The sequence below is a fragment of the Tetrahymena thermophila genome (genome assembly GCF_000189635.1).
Source record: "Tetrahymena thermophila SB210 genomic scaffold scf_8254609, whole genome shotgun sequence".
NCBI lineage: Eukaryota > Ciliophora > Oligohymenophorea > Hymenostomatida > Tetrahymenidae > Tetrahymena > Tetrahymena thermophila.
Window position 1 is genome coordinate 248,514 of NW_002476379.1, and position 18,722 is coordinate 267,235.

An 18,722-nucleotide genomic window follows, 5' to 3' on the forward strand; every position below is an offset into this window, starting at 1 on the left:
GTTAGATATAGTTGATATTCTAAAATTAAATAATATGTTCTGATATTTTATTTAAAAAATATATAGGAATGGCTGATTGATAACATAAAGGGCAATATAAAATCTGATATAGACAATTATTTTAAAATAAACTTGCTAATTAAAAGTACATCTAGCATTCTATTAACATAATACTATTTAATCAAAATGTATGTTTGATAAATTTATTGATTCCACATTTTTTAATTAAAAATTAACACACTAAAACAAAATTTAATTTTAAATGTTATCAATCTAACTTTTAAAATAAATAGGGAATACCTCCTTTTATGAAATTTAACTATTAGATAAAATTTAGATAAAAGCTTATATTACAAAATAAGAAATTTATAATGTAGCAACTTATTACTAAGATTTGAATTTATCATAATAGACTAGTGAAGATATGAACTTAGCAAAAATACCTATTTAAGGTTAAATTTTTTTAATATTAAACAATATCATTGATTGGAGGAAGGTATAAATAAATGCGCTATTAGAAATAATAGAATAAGGTGCTTAAGATGAATTTTAGTTCTTGAATAGATGTTTGATAAAAAAAATGACAGAAGACATAGATGAGCTTATATAATAAGCAATCAATTTCAAAAGTGAAAATAAATTTATCAATTTGTAGAAGGATATTTTGCTCTTTTATCTATACAATCAGAGTTAATAGTATGAAATTTCTTTAAAAACTATCTTGAGCATAATTTCTTAACTTGAATAGAATAAAAAGGAAAATAATTTTTTATTTTACCTTTTTAATTGCTACGTTAATTCAAGTACATTATTGAGCTTGCATGGTAAGAGAGACGAGGCAATAGAAAACCTAAAGAAGTCTAATTCTTTGCTTACAAATATTTTTTAAGGAGAAGAATTAAGTCTGTATAAATAAATTGTTAATATAAATTTAGCTAATATTAAACAGGATCTCTTTGAGTTTACAGAGGCTTAAGACATATTAAATTAATGTCTAAGAGATATGGCTGAAATATAAGATAAATTTCCATATAAATCATAACGTTTGATTGCATAAATACACAACAATTTGAGTACTAGCTATTAATAAGAAGGAGATGAAAAACTTGATAAGAGTTTAGAACATTCACTTATTTCTCTCTAAATGAATGAAGCTTACTTTGGTAATTAATATAATAGTGAAATAGCAAAAAATTTGATGAATATTAGTAGCATTTACAAGGACTTACAAATGTTTGATTAGGCTATCAGCTATTCCTTAAAAGCTGAGGAAATATTTTAAAAACTAAATGATAAAGAAAATTTACCAATATGCTTAGGAATGATTGCTTCAATTTACTAAGATGAAGATATTGCTGATTATTAAAAAGCTCTCGAATATTCTTAAAAATGTGTTGCCTCTTTAGAAAAATATGGAAAGAAAAATACTATTGATTTTGCAATAGCTTTGCACTCATTAAGTAGAATACTTCACTCGTTAGGGCAGTTTGAAGAGAGTTTAAAAAAGTGTAGCTAAGCTCTTCTTCTCTTTTAAGAAATGAATGAAGAACAAGGCTAAACTTAAAGTTTTGAATTAATCAGTAAGATTTATAAATCATTAAATAACTTGGATTTAGCTATTGACAACCTGTATGATGCAATCTAAATAAGATAAAAGTTAGATAAAGATAATCCCACAGAAGAACTTTTGTTAGACTACCAAGATATAGCTTTAATGTGGGAAGAAAAAGGAGATACTCAAGAGTCTAACTACTATATCAGTAAAGCAAAAAAACTTGAAAAGTTGCTTAAAATTTAAGAAAACTGAATTTTTTAATTCTAAAATTGAATTTTGTAAATTAAAAAAATATTTTATAAATGTAAATAGAGCAAATTTATCAATGTTTGTTTATTATTTTCAGTGGTGAAATTTCTCATTTCAATTAATAATTATTAATTTTTAGATCTTCAGTTTAATGATCAATAGGAATTTTAGGGAGAATGCTTCTTTGAAATTCCTATAATGATCCCACTTTAATATTCAAATATAAGCAAAATATATTTCTAATCTTATTTAAAAAAATGAATTTCCAGAATTGATTAATGAATTTGAAACTAATTATATGTTAACAATTATATTAACAATTATAATATAATTGCTAAATTTTGAAAAATTAATTTAAAATTTATTTGAAGATTATGTTGCAATAAAAGGCTTAAATAGAAATTTAAATGAAGTCTATATTTTAAAACACTTCAGATTTACTGAGAGATGTTAAAATGAGCGATTTAAAAAAGTAAAAATTAGAAAAGTGTGAGTCTTTAGATATGATAGCAGGAATTATTTACTGTTTAAAAGACATACCTCCACTTAACTTAAACTATTTGGATAATAATTAAGATTTAAAATATATTAATGAATACGTGACATTTAAGATTATGGAAAGCTTTAGCGCATTTAATGCTACAGTCTTGAATTATTACAATCTAATTAAATATGTAAAAGATGATACTTTTCTCAAATAAGCTGAAAGAATATATAAAATATATGAAAATCCTCATTTAAATACTTCTTTTGTTTAGTCTTTTAAACCTGTTGAAGCTTTTTTATATTCTCTTTTTAAAGATATGATATAGTATTACAGATTATAAAAGCAATATAATCTTTTAGTTTGAGCTATAAATTAAGCAAACAATTAAATTTATTTTACTTTCTTTTATTTGTTAATCAGTTATTTGATCTATTTTTTTATTTGTGAAAATATTTTAAAGGTTCATTTGAAAGTTGTTTTTAAGTTTTCTAAATGTCATATATGAAATTTAAATTATAGAAAAATAAAAATTTTCTTTTATTTTGATATTAATAAAACATTTTAATTTATATTTTAAATTAAAAAAGTCAATTAAATATTGTTATCAAATTTAATAAAAAATAAAAATAGCTTTTTGAAAATAAAAATTAAAAAGTCTAAACAATTAAATCTAATTAAAAATGTAGAAATCTTAGATTTCTAATAATAAAATGGATGAAAGACCACTGAAAAAAAGACAAAAAAATCTAAAATTGGAATAATGAGTTATGTATTTGCAAATAAAATTTTGATCTAATGAAAATAAATTTAGAATAGAATTCTTTTTGTTTTTGAGATTAAGAAATAATTTAAAAAATAAATAAATAGTTTTCTGTTTTATTTAAAATGAGGTAATTATTTATTATGCTAATTTTTAATGCCAAAGGTTTGTTACTCATAATGTAGAAAGAAAATAACTCTTTAATAGGATATAGACAAATAAATTTATAGAATATTTTTAGTAGAAAACAAAAATGGTGTTGCTTTTATAATTGTAGATGTTGATTATTAATTAGTGATTTGAATATAGAAGGATTTTATTTAATTATATTAAACATAGAAAAAAGTTGAAGGGAAAGAGGAAATGATATTTTATTTATAACTCAAAGATATTTGTTAAAATAGAAGAATTTCTTAATATAAATGAATGTATATATGTATACAGTTTTTCAAAGATGGATTTTTTTAATTATTTCTATCTATAAATATAAACTTATTGTTTTATATAATTATTTTTTTTGTTTATATACTTTTTTGTAAAATATAAATATATAAATATTCTCTTTCAATTCCATTTAGATACTTTTTTTTTTTGTAAAGCTTTATTTTATCTGCTATGAATGTATACATAAGATATCTAAACTTGCTTCTTTAAGTTGCTTAATTATGTTCTAGGTTAGCATATTTTAATGCTTGAAATTTTCAAATTTCTTTATTATGAAAAGGAATCAAAAGAGATGAGGAAGTTTTTCTCTCTTACTCTCAAATACTTATCTCTGTGAAATTTTAGAAAAGCTCTGAATTTGATATGACTGGTATGTTCTTCAATTCAGTGAGGTACTTAGCTAAGTTTTGCTTTCTAAAGTCTACTAAATTTTAAGAGTTTTTGGGCTTGTAAGGCAATTGAGGTAATAGGTTTACTAAGTTACTCTTCTTTAATTAGCTCTTCATCTAAAATAAAAAATAAATAATTTAGTTCTATACCAAAATTAATTTTGTGTAATAGAAAGTATACACAAAGTGTAAATTAAAAAAAAATAAATTAAATAGATACTGTTAAGTGGAATTCCTTAAAGTCATTGTATCTCTTATCAATGTTGTGCAATTATTTTCCATTTTTGAAGAATAAAATTTCATAGAACTATTTTAAATTAAGATTAATATTGAAATATTTTATTATTAAGTAAATTACTGTTTTTCCATTGATTTCTTTGTGTTAGTTAATTATAATTTTTAACTCATCAGATACACCAGTGTTTTATTTCTTAAAGACATTTTCAGCTGACTCATTTTGTTGGGAGAAAGAAAATGCTTCATCTCTTTGGGCGTTTGTGTTCTTACTTTTTGGTTGAGTTTCTATTTAGCTGTTGCTTAAAAGAGTATTTCCCCTCAATGATATTCTTTATTTTGAGGTATTATTTTGTAAAATACTTCCGTATTCTTAGCCATCGCTATGAGTTGATCCTTATCTTTCTTCTTGATCATAGCCAGAATCAAAAGATGCTTATTCTGATTAAGTAAATAAAGATTCTTCGTGAGCTTTTCTTTGACCTGATTGTTCAGCAACACATTTGTCTTATGATTTATTACTGTTATTTTAGATTGTTGAGCTTCTTAATCTTTGAGTTTACAAAGATGCTTGTGTTGAATTTGATAAAGTTGATTCTTTAGATTCTTTTCCAACTTCTTTTTTAGCGAAATCTTCAATATTATTTTCGATAAGCAAAAACTGCTTTTCTTAAATAGATGAGGATACTTCCTTTTGTTGAGTCTCACTTTCTTTAGAAGCTTAAAGGGAATCAGCTTTATCTTCATTAATTATGTAAATTGTATTTGATTTTCCCCTGAAGCTTGCATCAGAAGATACTCTCTAGCGGGAAAACTATGAAGGAGAAACAGGCATATTAGTATTTTAAGTTTTTTCATCATTTTTAATCGAATCAGTTCTTGACATATTTTCAGGAGGTGATTAATTAGAAATGAAAGATTCACTGTCTTCTTCTCTTTTTTCGGAGGGTGGAGCGTAAACAGCTAACTCAGTGATGGGAAGAAGGAAATTGGTGAATTCTTTGCTTTCAATTTTATTATACTCAATATAATTTAAGAATCTATTATACTTAACTACTTTATCATTCATAAAGTTCTTGTCAAGAGTACCAGTTTTTTAGATACGTTAAGGAAGCAAGGGAAGACTGAGAGAAGATCTAAATAACTCTTCACTCATTTTTTTGTTCAAGTGCTTGAAATCTCTGTGGGTACGATAGGTTCTTAATTTTTTAATACCACGGAAATATTCAATCACAAATTGCATATGTTAGTTTTTAGCTTTGTAGCCAACTACCTTGATGTCTCTATAAGCGTACAAATATGTCTTAGGTTCTTCTTCTTGATTTGAAAAAGTGGAGTAATTTACATGTTGGCTAAAGCTGGGAGTGCATCTAGCATTCAAAATATCACGAATATCCTAACCATCAGAACGGGTACTAGTATTTAAAGCAGAGGTTTATCTTTTCATGGAAACCTAATCATATTATGAGCTGTTGCTATTATCAGCTATATTTAAATCTTTGAAGGAATGAGTGTCAGAGAATTACTATTTGCTGTTAATTGATGTTGCAGTGATATTTTGAGTTGCAACTTTTTAGCTTTTTATTGAAATAGATTCTTGATCTACTGGTTGCTCTAGAAGATTATTAGTAATAATTTATTATCTATTTTCAACTTATTTCATAATATTAATTTATATTTGAATAGCCTCCTTTGTAAAATCGTTTCTCAAAAAGACTAGAGATAATATACTAATAAAAGAAGTAACTTAAAGGATTATGAGTAATCCAAAACAATGTGTGTCGATACTATGTTCTAGTTAGAATAAAACACCCACACCAGCTTAAAATAAAAAGTTTAAAGCATAATTCAAAATCAATATCTTGCTTGTTTTTCCTTGTCTTTTGTATTCAGCACTCATTAGGAAAACGCATAAAATATAAATTGCAGCTATTTTATTTAAAATATAATTTAATTAAAAAATTCTAGCTGACTAGATAAAAATATAAATTAAATTTATTGTCAGTTTGTCTAATTCATATTTTAATAGTCTAATTAAAAGATTGTAAGAAGGTCTATTTTAAATCAAAACCAAGAAAAAATATTAGGTTTTTCAAGAAGAAAAGTAAATGGCTAGATTAATTAATGAAAGATATAAATCTAGCATAATTGAGCTTGCTAATGAAGAAATTTAAAATAGTAAAACTGTGCTTGAAAACTCAAATTAAAAGGGGGTCTATTGTTAATTTTTCATCAAATTATATTTTATTAAAAATTTAAGCTTCAATTTTTTCTAAATACTCCATAATTTATTTAAATCAATTTTTGGTAATTTATATTAGCTAAATTATATTCGTATTTTTTAAATGCATAGTTGAAGATAATTAATCATGCGATTAATTCAAATACAATAAAATTCCTTTTCTGCATTTCTTCCATTTAAAGTTAATTTCTTAAATATTTAGAAATTAATTCATTTCGATCAAAAATTTTATATATTCATGGAAATCTTCATTATATTTTTAGAATCTCTTTCTTTTTTTAGAAATTTATTCATTCATTTTTTAGTTATAACAGATATTTAATATTCACTAGATTGAGACCTCTTACATTAAAAGGAATGATAAAAGAAAAATAATAAAAAATATACTTTGGATAGAGTAAAATGCTAGGACAATTATAGAAATAGTTGGCTCCTAAACATAAATAGCAATAAAAACGCAGCAAACCATGCAATTAATAAGTGTAAGTATTTACTTCACCATTCTAGTGAAGCTAGATCTTTCAATTATAGATAGATTTTCTTCATATTCTTATTTAGATTTCATCTAAAATATAAATGATTTTTTTTTGGTAATCAATATTGAGCTTATTAAGTAGATAACCGCAGGTGCATAAGCCATAACATTCATGCTTATGCATGCGGATGTAGGTAAATTTTACTGGCAGTATTCCATATTATTGCCGCCTCAAGTTTTTTTTTGCTTCGTTAATTGTTTTTCAACAACAATACTAATATTCTGTATTATTAATAGTATTTTCAATTATTTTTTTGTCTTGTTTAGAAATTTATGACAAAGTTTTCATTATTTATTTATTATTTTTTAAGTCAAGCAAATATTAATATTTTGTTCAATTGCAATTTTCTTTACAAATTCCTTGAAGAGATTATGCATTCATATAGGAATATATATATTTATGAATGCTTTTGCATATTAATATGATGAGTAGTATTTTTTATATTACCATTTAATATTTTTCTCTTTGAAAATATATTGATTTTGGGCGACTTACTATATATAATTACGCTTTAAATTTTACAATCAATTATACTAATAGAGTATTTCCTTTGATTCTATCATAACCTTTCTCATTAGAAATCATGTTTCTATTTATCTAAGTTTGCATAAACAGGCGAGTATTATTATTCACTGAATTATTTAACATTTATATAAGAGAAAATATTTAAAATAAAACGCATATTATTTTTAAAATATTAAGCAAATATTCTTTAATAAAAAAATAATAGTTTGCACATATAAGATAATTCTATGATATCTACACTCATTTCATCTAGAATCTTTTCTTACTCTTTATTCAAAAATAACCTCTTGGCCTATATTATAATTATGATTTGGTCAGGTTATAAAAGAATTAATAAAAGCACCTAATCGTTTATTAGGAAATTAAAAAGAATTTTGATATAGATTAAAAAAATCTAAAATTATTTATGAGAATATACTTTCCGATTTACATTATTAGTTTTTTATCAAATAGGTAACCAAAAATAATTTTAGACTTTAATTTTATAATAAAAATTCAAAAGACCAAAAGTTTTTAAAGTGATAAAATTTTATATCTGATAAACAATATGATAATATTTTTATGGTTATAGTCTTGATTATTAAAGATATCACTCCCTTTTAAAATTAGAAGTAAAAAGATAACAAATCACTAACTAAGTATTTAATTAGAATGAAAAGAACAGTTTATTTTTGCAAATACACTCAAAAAAAATTCTTTTATTAAAGCAAAGGAATTTAAATTTCTTTTTGTTTTTGTTTTGGGAAAACATAAATAAATTGCCAAAACAAACAATTTTTTTGTTTTCTCCTTTAACCTGGACAATTTAATGATGCTTTCCTTCACTAAAACAATAAATAATCACTAATAATTTTAATAAAAATAAAAAAGGAAATAAATTTTTTAATAAAGAATTAAAGACCAATAAAAATAAAAAATATATTTGGAATTCTAATAATTATAAAATATTATTAATAAATACAATAATTTACTTTATCAACATGTAAATAAATTAATATGCATAAAACAAAAAGCTGTAGTTTCAAAAATAAAATATGTTTGATCTTATACAATTCAAACTAAAATTATTTAGATAGATAGATGCTTTTAAAATTATCTAAAAAATAGTATTTAAGTAGTTTTTTTGAGGGAATTTCTTCTTGAACTGAAATTATTTCATTGCCTTATTTTTAATTTAATTATTATTTTTGGTTGAATTATAAGTATTTTAAAATCATTTAAGTTATTAGACATCTTCATACTATTAATTGTTTTAGCTTTACATTAAATTATATTTGTTTATATTGTTCTTGTTGGTGATGATATTAAAATTATTACAGTCTTCATCATTTATTGCCTCACCATCCTCAAACTCTTTATTATTTTCGCCTTCTTCCTAAATATTTTCTTATTCTTCTAGATTTTCCTATATATCTTCCTCATCTTCTTCTTATAATTTATTTGCAGTCATTTAATTATAACTCAGATCCATTACTTATCCACTTTTATTTTAAATGTCTTGAATGGTGTCTTCTTGTTCTAGGTTTTCAGAATAAGAAGATTCAGATGATGAACACGAAAACTATTCATCTTGTTCAATATCTTCTTGCATATAATCCCTTTGAGCAATATCATTTTAGGATTATATTTCCATTTACTTGTTGAATTCTTATTCTTCTTATGTTAAATACTCTTTAAGCTGTAATGAAGTTATTAACCAAAAGTTTTCTACACAGCTTCTTAACGAACTCATGTGCAAATCTTAATCAAGCATTTTCCACAATTTTCTCACATTTTTCAGTAAATATTTTTTATTTTAAATTTCAATTTCACCTTCTTCATTTACAGCTAAATTAATAGAAAGTTATTTTTTATTGGGATTACTCTTATTCACCAAATTGAATTTAAAAGGTAAGCCATTATCATACTAAATTTCCCAGTTGAAAAGCTTTAAAAGAGTGTTCTTTAATAATACACATTCGTCATTTAAATCTAAACTTTTTCTATCAATTTTAACTTTTGTTAATTCGTTAGAATTATTATCAAATACATTCTAATTAGCTAAGATATGCTCAGGGACAAATGATGATGATGCAATCTATGAAATATCCATCAATTCATTTAGTTATTTTTTTACATTAATTTTCTACTCTTAATTTTTAATTGCATCCATCAAATTATCTATCTTAATTTGATGAATAACTTCCTGTTCCATAAGCAATCTTTCTTTGTCAGTCTTTTACTATTGCAATAAATCCTTTTCTTCAATCAACTATAAATTTCTTTCTTATAATCTCTCAATCTCACTTACTTGTAATAGAAGTGTTTAAATTTTATTTTCTTTTTCACTTAGCAGCTGTGAAAGATCATAATTATTTTTTTTTATAACTCCGAGCTCATCTTCTGCTAATCTTGCTCTCAATTCAAATTATGTCTTTTCTTGCTAAAATTATTATAGCTAACTAATTTATTCGCTTTTATTTAAGTTTTCTTCCTTCATACTTAAGAGCTTTTTATGTAAAAAGCAAAAAATTTAAAACATATCATTACTTGATGATAACTCTGATTGTTTTTCTCCTAATTCTTAATTTAATTAATCTATTTTTTTCTTTATTTCACTGGTATCAAAAGCTCTCTGGATTGATAAATTAGTCTCAAGTTCAGCTGTATCGAGCTAAGTTCTTTTAAGGTAAATATTCTAATTGGCTTATTAATAAATTTAAATTGTATTTTTCAAATTTAGAATCTCATTATCTTTATTCTAAAGAGAAGATTAATATTCAACGAGAGAGGTTTCATGCTAAATGAGTTTTCTATTTAGATCTTAAATATTCAATTATTTTTCAGCTAATTCTGTTGTAACTCTCTAAAATTACTAAGCTGTCTCCTTATAACGTTTTTCCATTTCATTATTGCTATCAACAAGCTATTAATTAGAAGTAATCAGCTTTTTCATTTTCTTCTTCATCTTATCAAATATATCTTAATTATTCTTTGCTTTCTTGAAGTGGACACTCCTTTCTCTATTAAGCTCAGCCTAATACTTTCTGTTTAATATACGAAGTTTCATATTATTTCTGCTGAGATTCATCCATTCATTCATATTACTAACTATTCCGTATTCTTCAGCTTATGTTAGTTTATAATTATCTTATTTTTCTTAATCTTCTTCCAAATCTATTAACTCCCTTGAAATATTTCCATTATTTCTCCTGTTTGTAACTATTTTTTTTCTTTTCTCTTCTTCCATAGTTTGTAAATCGTACATTTTTAAAGATTAAAGAGATTAGGTACTTTTCTTTTGTTCTTCCCTGTCATCACTAAATATCTCTAATTCCTCTTCTTTTTGCTGTTCATCTTCATCACTTATTTGAATTACCTATTTCTTATTGTTTTTATCCTTCAAATTTTTGCTTGATTCTATTTGAATAAATATTTCAGGTTTTATTTCTTGAATATCACTTTAATCGTCATCATCAATTTAGTTATTGTTATCCTTTTGCTAAATCAAAGAGCCTCCATAGTTCGATTATTATTTTTAATTCAAACTGAATTCGTCTCTATTTAAATTGCTTTTACTTCTAATCAGATTACTGCTTTTAATATCATTTTCTTCTTGATTCAAATTGTTGTCATCAATATCTACCCAAGCATTATCATAACCATATCCAGAATAGTTATTGTAAAAATAATTATTGCTTTGATTTCTATTAATTTCAGGCATTTGATCTTGCCCTTTTAAATCATCATCTTTTACTTCCAAAGATGTTCCATATTCGAAAGAAAAATTATCATTTGCTATCTATTGAGGTAATCCACTGTTGTTTATTACACTATTAGAGTTATTCAAAGTTGGATCAATTAAGTATTAAAAGCTTTTTTCTCTTCTAATAGGAATAGGAGCATAAATACTAACAAACTTATTTAACCCTGGCATGCTTGACTCTTTTTTCTCTAAATCATTATCTAACATTTTTGAAAATCTAAAAATATTTTTAGATTATTCAATCAAAGTTGTCTGCATAAAATTTTAACTTTACCCAACCGAACCTTAGTTATATAAGTCAAAGTCTAATTCTTGCTAATCTGGGTTATCTTCTTCTAATTCTTCTTCTAAAGTTTTATCTCCTTTCTTCATTTATACTTGCTTAAAAACTACAAATATGTCCTTTAAATTTTTTATTAAAATTCTTCTTAAAAATTAAATTGTTAAATAATTAAAATCCCTAAAATATCATTATTAATTAACATAGAAACAATATTATTATAAATATTTTTTTTCTATATTTATATTAAATGAATCTATTAAAAATATTAAAGGTTTTAATAGCTCAAAAATCAAGCATAATAAGCAAATAAATATTTTATATAAAAAACATCACAAACAAATTAATATATTAAACAATTTTTAGACTTAATTTTACTCACTAAATAGGAATAATAATAAAAAATATTAATTATTTACAAAGCATGAATATAAAAAGAAATTATTTTCATTTTTTTTAAATTAGAAAATTCTGAAATATGATTAAAATATTAATTTAAAAAATTTACATAAAACTTTTTAATAAATAAATAAAATAATTTATAAAAAAAAACTATTTAGAAAAAATAAAATTAGTTTGAATTTAAAATTTGTAAAGTTTTTTGTAATTTTGATTTTAAAATATTTTTTAATTTTGATTTTTATTTTTAAAGAAATAATTAAAATTTCTAAAATATTTTTTACCCAAATTTTTATATTCAATATTTATAAAGTTCGAATTTATTCAAAGTAATAAGTTAGAACATATAAGGCTGATCAGTTAGTGTCTATCTATCTATTACATAAAAACATGAACGAAAACATTTATTAATAGAAAATATCAAACTTAATAGACTAATTATTAACTCTTATCTAAATTTAAAAGCATTTATTGAGGTATTAATGTGTTTTGTTCATTTTTATTTAAAAGCTTAAATAATTTATTTTTAAAGCTAAGACATTATTTTTAAATTAGAAATTTTTTGATTTATTAAAATTTTATTGAATAATTTGTGTTTGTTGAACTCAATTTTCTTTTACATAAATCATAATTTTTTAATGTAGAGAATCGGAGATTCTTTAAAAATAATTATAATTTATTTCATAAAAAAAATTTATATAAAAGAAGGTTTTATAAGTGCGAACATAAAATTAGGATGAGAATCTAGTTTTCTCAACAAATTTAATAATTGAGGTTTCAAAAATAAAGAACAAAAACACAATAGACAGACATGCTTAGCAAATAAATAACTTGAGAGAGAGCATGGATTAACTTCTTACATAGTTAAGTTCCAAAAAGTCATCTCATAAAAAACGCATAAGCTAACTTGAAAGTATAAAATAAAAATGCTTACAATAAATTTTTAGACTTTTGAAATATGAATTAATGTTGGTACTTCCTCAAAAATAAATGAAAACCCATATTGGAGATATTGTTATCTCAAAATTAAAAACTGTCAAATACTTTTTGATTTTTCTTTATTTTTTTTCTTATTTTAACAATTTAATGAAAATACGTTTTTGAGAAAATTATAATTTTGATTAGATTAATAACTCATAAAAATTAAAGTGAGTGAGTGGTCTAACACTAAGTTGTAAATAATTGAATATTTCAAGAAAATAGATATTCTATCCCTGTGTAGTAAATAAACTTGGAAATTATTTAATTATTTTCTCTACATTAAATATTTTTTTAAAACTGGTGAATTTTAAAGGAAAAAAATTGAATATTTAATAAAAATTTAATGGCAAATATTAAAATATAAATTTTATTTATCACTCTTTGTTTTCTCAACTTAATATTTATTTTTATATTTCGAAAACACAACTGAGTTAATTGCTTATGCTCTGATCGAAACTAAAATAATTCAATTAGACTCTGTATTCATTGAAGAGTTAAGCTAAAAAAAAATCTATATTGGAAACGAAATTTTTAAACGGTTTTTTTATTCAGTTAATAATCTGTTAAATGCCAACATAAAAAGATATTTATATTAAACAATCAATAATTAATTTCATATTGCAGTGAAAAGCAATTCATTTCTTTTTTCTAAATGTTTTGAAATCTATTTAATATATTCTTATAAAAATTTACTAAAATTAGAAACCAAAATTAGGTTAGCACTAAAAATGAATAAAAGGACAATAGTAAAGACAAGTTAAAATTTAAGATGATAGTAATACAATGGTAATATAATTCATCTACATAGTGAAGTATATATTTTTTTAAATTTTGTAATAGATCAGTATGCTATTACTAATGCTTTACTTGATATAAATAAAAATAGAAAAATAGTATTCATGCTAAAATATCAAACAGACAAGGTATTGATTAATTTTAAAAGATGATAAGGTTAGACTTTGAAAAATGTAATAAATTGAAGTGATTTATCATGCAATTTAGCGTTTCCATAAGCTTTTTTTAAATAAATAAGTAATTCTAGAGTTAGGAAAAATAGAAGAATAATTTTTTCTTTTAGATAATAATAAAGAAGAATCATATGCAATTATTAAATGACCTAAAAAACATCCTTTGCTTAGTATAAAAGAAATTAGTAATTTCCTCAGTGATTAAATCAATTAAATATGAAAAGTAAAAGGAAATTGAAGGAACATTACAAAAAAATTAGCATAGCTGGTAAGCAAATAAACATTTATGCGAACTATTGATTTTTGAATGGAAACTGAAAAAAATACTAATCAAATACAAGAAATTTTGCCTATTTAATTTATTAACTAATTTCTTTTTCCTTGAAACTCATGGGTCAGTCTAGCTATTAAAAAAAAAGTTTGTTTTTGCAGAAATTAATTGATAAAAAAAAGATATCTTAATAAAAAAAAGAAAAACAAACAAACAAACCTTTTTAAAGCTTTAAGCCTTATTCAACATAAAACAACTTAAAATCTAAGTGTTTCAATAAAAGAAAGAATCTCTTCTGAAACTAAATCAACAAAAAAAAAACTCTTCAATAAAATAATTGCCTGCTAACAAATATATCGAACTAAATTACTAAATATGAGTCTCAACTTCACCCACCAAAACTCTTACCAAGAATATATTAACAATGTACTTATTAATAATTCTCATTTTAGGTGGAGAACACCAAATTAAAAATATCACTCTGTTCCTTTATTTCCTTTATTTTCTGCTTTCTGCTTGGAAATGCGTTAAGGAAATTCAGGAGAAAAATAATATCGAAAATCATGCAATCAACTCTATCCTTTGCTCACATCGAGTTGAGGTTTTACTTTTTATAGAGTTGATATGATGCTCGATAATTAATTTAGATTGTAAACTCATTTAAGAATTTATTTTGTCTTATTAGTAGATGTCTAACGAGGTCATGATTAGATAAAAGTATGAATCTATATCTTAAAGTGAATACTCAAACCCCTTAGGCTCTCATCCCCAACACAATGATAATGTCGAAGACTACCTCAATTTCGGTGACAATATTATGGAAAATTACGAAAATATACATGGCGTTAAGTAGGAAGATCTAGAATGTGACTTCCTTCAAGGACATGAACATAAAAACTAACAAGGTAAATTCTTTTTTTCTTTTATTAAACCTGAAAAAATATCTTTGATTTTTCTAATTCATTTAAAAATCGTTTGTAGACTAAAATAACTTAAAATTTTAAAAATAGAAAACGGTATGGGATTTGAATAAGCCCACCTTCCTTTCATGTCTCACTAATAGAATGGTAGCATAATAGACAATACTAACTTTTTCCTATTCAAGTAGTAATCTATTCCTTAAAATAATCCTACCTCCTCTCAAGGTTAATAAGCTCCTACTCAATTTGATAGCAGTCAACTCTCTGCCAAAATGAAGAGAATTATGAAAAGAGAAAAGGCTAAATCTCGCAGAAAAATGAATCTTGAATAATAATAGTAAACTGCAAACAGTCAAGAAACTTAATTCAAGTCATTCATTCCAACTTTGGTACCTTCAGCTCCTTTAGTTCCTCAATAAAATACAGAAGAGGCTTCTACTTTCAATAAGTCTACAGAATTATCTGGATAACAATAACAAATTGATATGAGAAGCTGCTCCACAAGCTGTTCTAGCAATACTGCATAATTCGAAGTAAAGTTAGAATCTTCAAGCTCTGCTGGAAATCAAGCTTCTGCTAATGGAATTAATCCAGCTCATTTACTCGAACAAAAGCTGAAAAAAAGCTCAAGTTCTTCCTTAAGTCACGAAGATCTCTAATTAAAGGCTCTTCAATAATGCTAAGGAAGCATGGATCAAAAGTAATAAAAGAAAGTAATGTAAATGATTCGTAACAGAATATCTGCTTAGAACTCTCGTGATCGTAAGAAAGCCTACATTTCTAAGCTTGAGCAAGATAAGGAAGATTTCTTACTCGAAAGTATTGAATTGAGATAGTAGTTAAATGAATCTCAAAAAGAAGTTGCCAATGAAAAGAACAAAAATGAACTTCTCTAAAAGGAAATCTAAGAATTAAAAAGAAAGCTCTAAAGCTAGTGCAAATGTTTCAACACCAATCCCGATAAAATCGAATCAGCATAAATGAACTAAACAGCTTTAAATTAAAAATACAGTAATCATCATTCTCTCTAAAAGAACTATGCTGCTTTCAGTGTTGCTTTCTTTGCTGTTTTAGGAGTAGTACTTATCTTCAATATCAAACCCAGTAAAAATGAACAAGCCATAATAAATTAAAGTAATATTTGATACGATTATTATAAAAATTATTATGAAATATACTAAAAAAACAAAAATAGAACATAAATAAATAATTCATTGATATTTTTTCTTAACATATTATTTAAATAAAATTACAGGTTCCTAAATGATGAAAATGTTAGATGATTTATAAAAATCAACCTAAGATTTCTAAAAGATGAGTTAAATGAGGTAATGCATTAATTGATTATTTATTTTAGCAAATTAGTGTAAAGGCATAAATTCATATATAGTCGATCAATCGGTTGAAAGAAAAAAAGCATTTATTATAAAATTTAAATTAGTAGGATAATATATAAACTAGATGCTTGTGTTATAGAGGAAATTTGATTAATAAATAGTTAATTGAATAAATAAATCATCAGCAAAACATATTAATAATTTTAGCGAAGCATAGAGGAAAATTAAATAAAGAAGAAACAGAGAAAGAAATAAACAAATAAATAAATAAAAGATAGATCGATTAACAGAGGAAGACAACTTCCCTTTCAGCAAACAAAAAAAAAATCAAATTAAATTTAATAGGAATTGAATAGCAAATAGTCTTCAATAAATAAATCAATCAATCTATCAAATAAAATAATCAAACATTATAACATTAATAAAAAAAAGTAATACACTCAAGCAAATATCATTTTCCTTACTTTTTAAAAATTTGTATTCAAATTAAAAATTTCCTTAATTTACAAAAAGTAATTGTCGATATTTCTCAATACCTCATTTCTAATACACAATTCCTCATTTTGTCTTGTTTTCTTCAATTAAGAAAAAAAATGCAATTTTTCCCTAATCTCTTAAATCAGAACCTAATCTAAAATAAAATGTGAATTTTAAAATAACAAAACAAGATAATTCATAAAAATATCAACACAAGCATATGACTTTAAATAAGAATAAAATCTATTGATCCTATTTTTAACTTTTTGAGAAATTATTTAAAATCATTACCTGCATACAGATAGATTAATATATGAAATAAATAAATTATTCTGCAATATTTTTTACTTTTAAATAGATTTTATTTTTAAAAAATAACTAAAAATTTAAATTTATAAAATAGAAATGAAAAAGATGAAGTTGCTGTTGTTGGAAGTGCCATTTTAAATGAAAAAATGTATTAAAAGAGTGATTCGAAAGGAGAAATCGGTCTGAACATCGAAAAAGAGCTTAATAATTAAGCTATGGAAGAAGAAGTACCTTTATAAGGTGAAGAAACCCCCTAAATAAACTTAAATATGCTGACAAAGTAAAATATAACAATTATTTTTAAATTTTGTTAGTAATCTAAGATAAATTTAAAAGAAATTGAAAAGAAAACAATTAAAAGTTATTAATCTTTGTTATAAAAATATCCTTCGATTTAAGAAAAAAGAAAAAAAGATTCAATTAACTATCTTTCTATTTCTCAAATATATTATTTTTATTACAGAAATTTAGAAAAAAAAATAATCTAAAAGAAATTTGTAAATTTTAGAATAATAATAATAAATTAAATTTTCTTTATACAAATTTATCTTAACTTACTTTTATACTTTTAACTATTCAAATTAACAACAAACAATTAATTTTTATCTTATCAGAAACTAATTATATTTCTATTCAAAATAGATCAGATCAAATACAAAAGGGCTAATGGATTCAATTTATGGTCCCTAAATAAGAAAATAGCTTAAGGGATGATGTTAGCAGAGATAGCGCTGAAACAGACGTTACTCATACCAATAACAATTAAAAATATTTGCAAGTTTGGGCTTAAATTAAATCAGTCAACGAATTCGAATAAATCGTTTGATTTGCTTTGAAGATTTAGATTAATAAAGAAATAAATAAATAAATATATTGAATCTTTATTTTGCAATATAAATAAAAAACACCTCTTCTAAATTTATTAATTTTTAAAAAATGCAAATGAAAAGATGAAATATTTTTATAATAACATTTTAATAATCATGATAATAATTATAAATTCAAAAAACTATTCACAGCCCAAATATATAACAAAATACCTACCTATTACTCTCCTACTTATTAATAATTATAAAATTTACTTGATATAATATCATAATTAAAAAACAAGTCTAAAATCAACTCTTACCTTATATTTTTTGACATAAGAAATCTTAAAAAAAATTATCAATCTTGCTTATAAATATATTTTATGCAAATAAAATATTAATTAGCAAGTGATGGCTAATTTATATAATTTTATTTACTAATAAATTATTTAAACATTGATTTATTTAAATATTTGTACTGTTTGTTTATCAATTTTATTTGTATTTTAAGCAATTAAAAATATTTATTCATTAGAAATTCTCACTTTCTTTATTTTATTTTAATTTTATAATTTTCTATTACAAAAACCTTTAAAATTTTAACTGAATAATTTTCCAAAGTAAATTATTTGAACATAAAAGTGTTAAGAATCCTTTAATTTATGGAAAATACAAATATGTAATTTTCTAATGAAAATTAAAGTATCTTTTTGGTTAAATAATTTGTTTAATTTTTGATTAATTAATTTATAAATAATTTAAGATTTATACTTTTTAAATTCCATCATAAATTATTTAAATTTTC

The 18,722-nt window shown here is 23.0% G+C and overlaps 5 protein-coding genes across 5 annotated transcripts; 3 read left to right on the top strand and 2 right to left on the bottom strand. All coding sequences in view use genetic code 6, as the record gives it.

Moving 5' to 3' along the window:
• Positions 1-182: 182 nt before the first annotated feature.
• Positions 183-1,936, top strand: TTHERM_00442360 (tetratricopeptide repeat protein). The gene has a single exon (XM_001033149.3). The coding sequence runs from the start codon at positions 191-193 to the stop codon at positions 1,805-1,807; it is 1,617 nt and encodes a 538-aa protein (XP_001033149.2). The 5' UTR covers positions 183-190; the 3' UTR covers positions 1,808-1,936.
• A 227-nt stretch (positions 1,937-2,163) lies between these two features.
• On the top strand, positions 2,164-2,655 carry TTHERM_00442370 (hypothetical protein; the record flags this gene model as incomplete). The annotated part of the gene is made up of 1 exon (XM_001033150.2): positions 2,164-2,655. Exon 1 carries the CDS (start codon positions 2,179-2,181, stop codon positions 2,653-2,655), a length of 477 nt encoding a protein of 158 aa, XP_001033150.2. The 5' UTR covers positions 2,164-2,178.
• A 1,157-nt stretch (positions 2,656-3,812) lies between these two features.
• On the bottom strand, positions 3,813-7,054 carry TTHERM_00442380 (PX domain protein; the record flags this gene model as incomplete). The annotated part of the gene is made up of 4 exons (XM_001033151.3): positions 3,813-4,001; positions 4,105-4,191; positions 4,243-6,047; positions 6,748-7,054. 4 exons carry the CDS (start codon positions 7,052-7,054, stop codon positions 3,813-3,815), a joined length of 2,388 nt encoding a protein of 795 aa, XP_001033151.3.
• A 1,580-nt stretch (positions 7,055-8,634) lies between these two features.
• TTHERM_00442390 (hypothetical protein) lies at positions 8,635-11,538 on the bottom strand (the record flags this gene model as incomplete). The annotated part of the gene is made up of 2 exons (XM_001033152.2): positions 8,635-11,383; positions 11,441-11,538. The coding sequence occupies 2 exons, from the start codon at positions 11,536-11,538 to the stop codon at positions 8,635-8,637; spliced, it is 2,847 nt and encodes a 948-aa protein (XP_001033152.2).
• Positions 11,539-14,440: 2,902 nt separating this feature from the next.
• TTHERM_00442410 (BZIP transcription factor family protein) lies at positions 14,441-17,934 on the top strand (the record flags this gene model as incomplete). The annotated part of the gene is made up of 6 exons (XM_001033154.2): positions 14,441-14,491; positions 14,754-14,970; positions 15,076-16,119; positions 16,241-16,313; positions 17,203-17,388; positions 17,751-17,934. The coding sequence occupies 6 exons, from the start codon at positions 14,441-14,443 to the stop codon at positions 17,932-17,934; spliced, it is 1,755 nt and encodes a 584-aa protein (XP_001033154.2).
• Positions 17,935-18,722: the final 788 nt, after the last annotated feature.